Source organism: Dipodomys spectabilis, unplaced genomic scaffold (assembly GCF_019054845.1).
Source record: "Dipodomys spectabilis isolate Male_0828 unplaced genomic scaffold, ASM1905484v1 ptg000051l, whole genome shotgun sequence".
NCBI classification, from domain to species: domain Eukaryota; kingdom Metazoa; phylum Chordata; class Mammalia; order Rodentia; family Heteromyidae; genus Dipodomys; species Dipodomys spectabilis.
Genome location: NW_024870728.1, coordinates 17,001,221 through 17,007,220, shown reverse-complemented (window position 1 = coordinate 17,007,220; position 6,000 = coordinate 17,001,221). Strand labels below are relative to the sequence as shown.

The window sequence follows — 6,000 nt, the reverse complement described above, 5'->3', positions numbered from 1 at the left end:
TTTCTGTTATCTTTTAAGAATGGTACAGAGTGGTTTCAATTTAACAAGTCAGTTTGTGTGCACAAAAAAATCTCCATCAATGTCTTCCCCAATCTTTCTCAAGGCCATTCAACCCCTCAACTTACCTAGTTCCATCTATATAATATATATATATATATACGTATATATATATATACATATATATACATATACCTTGAATATTGTAACTGTATTTAACCTCCCTTCCTCTCTCCACTCATTTGCCTCCCTCCCCTCCATCTCTTAACTCTTAAACCCAGAATAATTTCAACTTCTAAATCTGAAGTAAGAGTATAACTAAAGTAATAGTAAAGAAAAGTAACAGTTAACAGTGAAATTTAAAAACAGACTATCTGTAGCACTTAAGGCTTAATTTAAACTACTATTTCTATATATCTTATATACAGTATACATGTCTTTCTCCATCTAATATTTCATAATATTTTGGTTCATATCTGTTTTTATAGTCCTAGGTTATTTCTTGGAGTAAAGGAGCCACATCTATTTATTTATAGCCTCTACTTATGTCAAGAAAGTTCTGTCTTCCCTTCATCTACATCATCCTCTTCATTAAGTTAACAAATATAAATCTTTATATTTAAATGGAAATGTGTATTTTATGACAGGAATCAGGATATTCTGATGTTATCTAACTGATGGTAACATCTGCTTTTGGTCAGAGAAAAGTAAGTAGTGTCATTCTCCAAGCTTCAAAGTTAACAAGAAGCCAAAAAAAACTTTATTATTGCTGGGCATCAGTGGCTTACTCCTATAATTCTAGCTACTTAGGAGGCTGAGATCTGAGAATTGTAGTTTAAAGCCATTGGGGTTAGGAAAGTCTGTGATATTCTTGTCCCCAATTAAGCACCAAAAAGCCAGAAATGGAGCTGTGGCTCAAATGGTAGAGCTCCAGCCTTGAGTGAAAAAGTTAAAGGACAGTGGTCAGGCCCTGAGTTCAAGACCTAGTACTGGTACAAAAACAACAACAAAACAAAAACAAAGAATATTGGCATATAGGCCTAAATCATACATTAACACAAATAGTTTATTAGATTAACATTTTTGTTTTTGTTTTTGCCTCTGTGTGTGTGTGTGTGTGTGTGTGTGTGTGTGTGTGTGTGTAAATGTGAATAACTAAAGGACTAGGGTATATTTGGAAGATCAGTTGAAAGGATGATTAAAATAAATAATTTTCTGTTAACATAATATGCCAACATCATAAGATTTTTAACTTTCCAATAAAAGATCCAGTCATTTATTGTAATATGGTGAGAATTACTTTAGAAATCAGTGGATTTTCCCACCTTTTGGGCCACCAAGTACCATTTAGAGAAGCAGATTTAGCAAGGTGATGCTAATTGTGCAAGGCATTTTGTGTACACAATCCAAAATTGAACAGATGTTATTCAATTCAGGATGCATGTTTCTGGTTTATCCTGAACTCAGAAAAAAATAAATTAAAATTACAGTCCTGGAGAAATAAGGAGCTTCTGATGGTAATTTGATAAAATTCTAGAAAAGACACCTATCTGATCATTGGGAAATAAAATTCAGAAAATATAGCTCCTAAAATCCTAAATAGAAGGGTTGAATACACAAGGTTGTCAAAGGCTAATTACTAGGGGGTTGAATACACAAGGTTTATTAAAGGCTAATTACTACAAAAAAAAAATAGATGGGGCAAGAGTATCATACAATTTAACTATATAGTTGCACTAAAGAAGGTAAGATTTCTTCCTCTTGCATGACTCCTTTGTAAATATCAGAAAAAGTGATAACTGAGATTTAGGCCATAAGATCAAAGGTAACAACCCTAAACAAAAGAGTAGACTTGCTTGATCAAGTATATAAAGGATTCCATTCACATATCCAGAATATGCTCTCATATATATATGGGAGGAGTGAAAACAGAAAGACCAATATTCAAAGCCAGCAACAGACAGAAAAGTTTGAGAGAATCTGCCTTGAAAATTACCACCAGAAACAGGGGATCGATCCAGTGGTAGAAATCTAGGCTAGTAAGTGTCCCCGAGTTCAAAGCCCAGTTCCAGAAGAGAGGAGGGAAGGGACAGAGGTGTGGAAAATCTAACTGTACACATCATTGGTGTAGGAAAAGGTTCACAGCGCCTTAATTCTTAATAAAGTTTATAAAGTGGACAAAATTAAGGAGTTTCCAGAAAATAGTGCTGAAGAAAAATTGAAAAAGCTGACCCTGGCCCCACACCCATGCTTACTTACTATACAATTCCATTCATGTGGAATCCCTGAAATGTTCAAATCACTTAAGTGCTAAAATTCCGTTAAGGGGGAGGGGGAATAACTCAGTGGGGGGCTGGCATTGTGGAACGGAGTGGGGGAGGGGTGAGCCATTGAGGACAAGGATCCTTGCCATGAGGAAATGAGATCTACCCGGGGACCGCAGCTCTCCCAAATGTCAACCACGAAGGAAAGCGGTCAAAGGGTACGCGGGGATCTCTCTGGATCGTTTCTCACAAGGGCACAGGGACACAATGCACACTGGACAAGTATAAGAGGAAATAAAGTGTTGAGCCTTAGGGTATTTGCAAAGGCCCCCACACCACCCACTGGGAAGATCAGGAAGCCGAAGCAGCAGCAGCAACAGTAGCCAGGCTAGCAGGAGCCTGCCACCATGGGAACATCCACCCAGATGCCAAGACTACGGGGCTGGGCTTGCAGGACGTTCTCCAAGCTAACAAAGAAGAATTTCTCCACGGAAATGGAACGTGCACACACAGCAAAGACGTGCAAAAGGGGCCTCCACCCCAGTGCTGCGATGACTGGACAAACAGACAACGCCACCCTGCAGGCTGAGCCCTGAGCACACGTGGCCTGGGATTCCTGTGTTCATGTGTGTGCAGATGTGCGTGTCAACGGGGACAGCACCCCCATTATGCATGGGGCTCCCATCTGGAGAGAGGGGCTCTGCACGGGGTGTGTGTGTGGCGGGGCCCACATCGCCAGGGGGACCCACATCCGCAGGGGCGGGGCCTCACAGAAGACCCCGCCCCATCCTCAAGAGCAGGGCCACGTAGGGTGGTACCCACATCCCCAGGAGTGGAGTCACTCAGACTCGCCACGCCCCCTAGGGGGCGGGGCTGAGCGATGCCCACACCACCCTGGCAGGTTTCCTGCCTCCCCTCCGCTAGGTGGCGCCCTGGATCACGCAGGAGCCTGCGCAGTTGGAGCCAAATGGTTCCACCATCTCCAGCCCCCATTTTGTTTCCCTCCTTCCTCCCACCTGTGCGTGCCTCTCCTCTTCCCAGTGAGCTCCTGTCCTTCCCCCCCGGCTCTTCTCTGACCCCGACACCCTGCTACCCCCCCCCCTTCCCCGCTTCTTCCCTTCTCCTCCCCCTCATCCCCTCGGGACAGGGTCGGCATGGAGGCGAACCTCTCCAGGCGAACCTCTCCCCCCATGGTCCACCTGCGAGCCCGCGAGGTCCGGCAGCTGCTGCACAACAAGTTCGTGGTCATCATGGGAGACTCCATCCAGCGGGCCGTGTACAAGGACCTGGTGCTGCTGCTGCAGAAGGACTGCCTGCTGTCGCCCCACCAGCTGCAGGCCAAGGGCGAGCCGAGCTTCGAGCGGGACACGCTGCTGGAGCGCGGCCGCTGGGGCGGCGGCGGCGCCCGGCCCCGGCTCCCCGCGCCCCCCGGCGCCCCCCGCGCGCGCTACCGCGAGGTGCGCCAGTTCCGCACCGGCCACCACCTGGTGCGCTTCTACTTCCTCACCCGGGCCTACTCGGCCTACGCCCGCCGGCTCCTCGACCGGCTCCGGCGGGGCCCCCCGACCCCCGACCTGCTCATCCTCAACTCCTGCCTTGGGGATCTGTTCAGGTATGGCCGCCACTTCCGCAGGCGCTACCCGCAGGACCTGGAGAGCCTCTTCGGGCATCTGCAACGCACGCTGCCCGAATCCTGCCTCCTCGTGTGGAACACGGCCATGCCCGTGGCCGACACCATCTCGGGGGGGTTTCCCCCGTTCGTAGGTTTCCGCTGCCCCCCTCATCTGGGGGAAGATGTGATGGAGGCCAATTTCTATAGTTCCACCGCGGCGGGCAGATACGGCTTCGATGTGCTGGATCTCCACTTCCACTTCCGACGGGCCGCCCAGCACCGGCAGCCAGATGGCGTCCACTGGGACGAGGTGGCCCACCGACACCTTTCCCAGCTGCTGCTGGCCCACGTGGCGGACGCCTGGGGCGTGGTCCTCCACAGCCCAGACCCCGTAGGCAGGTGGATCGCGGATGCCCCCAGCGACAGACATTCAGACACGAGGGACAGGAGACAGTGCCAGGGCAGAAGAGGTGACCCGCGCCCACTGCCCTTGCCCTGGCACCAACCTGCTGCCCCGCCCTGCCGCTCCCCACGGAGGGCTGAGCACCCCTATCGCGCTCAGATCCCCGTCCAGACCTACCACCGCCCTCACCACCGAGACCCACGTTTGCCCTCCAACACACCACGCCAAGCTCGCCACCGATGTCCACCCGCGATGTGCCAGCCACACCCCAGGGACACCACCTCCATGCGCCAGCCAGATCACAGGGATGCCCCCGCGAGGCGCCATCCACACCACAGGGACGCCCCCTCTACCAGCCATCCACACCACAGGGACGCCAGCTCCACGCACCACCCACACCACAGGGACGCCCCCTCCACGCGCCACCCACACCACAGGGACGCCCCCTCCACGCGCCACCCACACCACAGGGACGCCCCCTCCATGCACCAGCCACACCACAGGGACGCCAGCTCGACACGCCAAATGGACTACCCCAGAGAAGCCAGCGCCATGTTTTTCTGTGAGTCAAGACTGGGCCCCATCCGCAGAATCTCCAGTGAGAGCCATGGCCGAAGAAGGGCTCCCCCTTACCCTCCCCGGCAACCTAATGAGTCCTATGCATGCCATCCAAAGTGGTCAGGGCGACGGCCTTAGCAGCCGGTCCCTTTGCCAACAGGTTCTAACCCAGCCTGACTCCAAAAGGGACTTGGTCCTCAGCAACTCAGTGGACTTGGCAGAGTGATGGTGTGGTGGTGGTGGTGGTGTGTGTGCACGCGTGCACTCACACCGATACCGGGGCTTGTGCTAGGCTTTGTGCTGTTATTGGCTTTTTTCAGTCCAGGTGGCACTCTCTACGTAACTTTAGCTACATTTCCACTTCTAATGTAGTTCCTTCCTGCCTCCCTTCCTTCTTTTCTCCTTCCCTCCCTCCCTCCCCCCTCTCTTTCTTTCTCTGTCTTTTTTTGCAAGTCCTGTGACTTGAACTCTTGGCCTTGGACTGCTGCCCTTGAACTACTTTTGCTCAAGGCTAGTGCTTTACCAGAAGTGGCATGTGGCTTCTGTGATTACTTGGAGAGAAAGTCTTATAAACTTAACTCTTGAGTAACTAGGATTACAGGTGTTGACCCACCAGTGCCTTTAAGTGGCTTGTTTTCACCAATTCTCAGCAATGAACAACCTCACAGGTTCCTTTTTGCTAGAACTTTCACACCACATCTTAGGGAGGAGACTCAGACTGAACACAATTTGCCATACACTTTGCATTTATGCATAAATGCAAAAAAGTGCTGGATACTGTGGTGTACTCCTGTAATTCTAGTTACCCAGGAAATTGAGATCTGAGGATCATGGCTCCAAGGCAGCCTAGGCAGGAAAGTCTTTAAGATTGGTGTCCGGTTAACCAGCAAAAGTCCAGAACGGGAGCTGTGGCTCAAAAGGTAGAACACTAGCTCTGTGTAAAATAGGCCAGGGCAGTTCAACCCCCAGGACTGGCACAAAAAAAAGAAGGAAAAGAACAAGAATAAAACAAGGCATAAAAGGGAAAAAATAGTAAGTCTTACCTGAATGGAAGTCTTCACACAAAATTGGATATTCTTCCTAAAGCAAAAGCAAAGAAAAAGATTTCTCCAAAACTTTTTGTTCAGTTCAGTTTCACTATTTTAGATTTTGCCTATGGTTATAGA

General features: G+C 49.5%; 1 protein-coding gene across 1 annotated transcript; it reads left to right on the top strand.

Annotated features, from left to right (window-relative positions):
- Positions 1–3,451: 3,451 nt before the first annotated feature.
- On the top strand, positions 3,452–4,972 carry LOC122107558 (PC-esterase domain-containing protein 1B-like). The gene has a single exon (XM_042679340.1). It carries the CDS (start codon positions 3,452–3,454, stop codon positions 4,970–4,972), a length of 1,521 nt encoding a protein of 506 aa, XP_042535274.1.
- Positions 4,973–6,000: the final 1,028 nt, after the last annotated feature.

What these genes read in the sequence shown, in the direction of transcription:
- LOC122107558 (XM_042679340.1), top strand. Translation starts at nt 3,452, where the DNA reads ATGGTCCACCTGCGAGCCCGCGAGGTCCGGCAGCTGCTGCACAACAAG.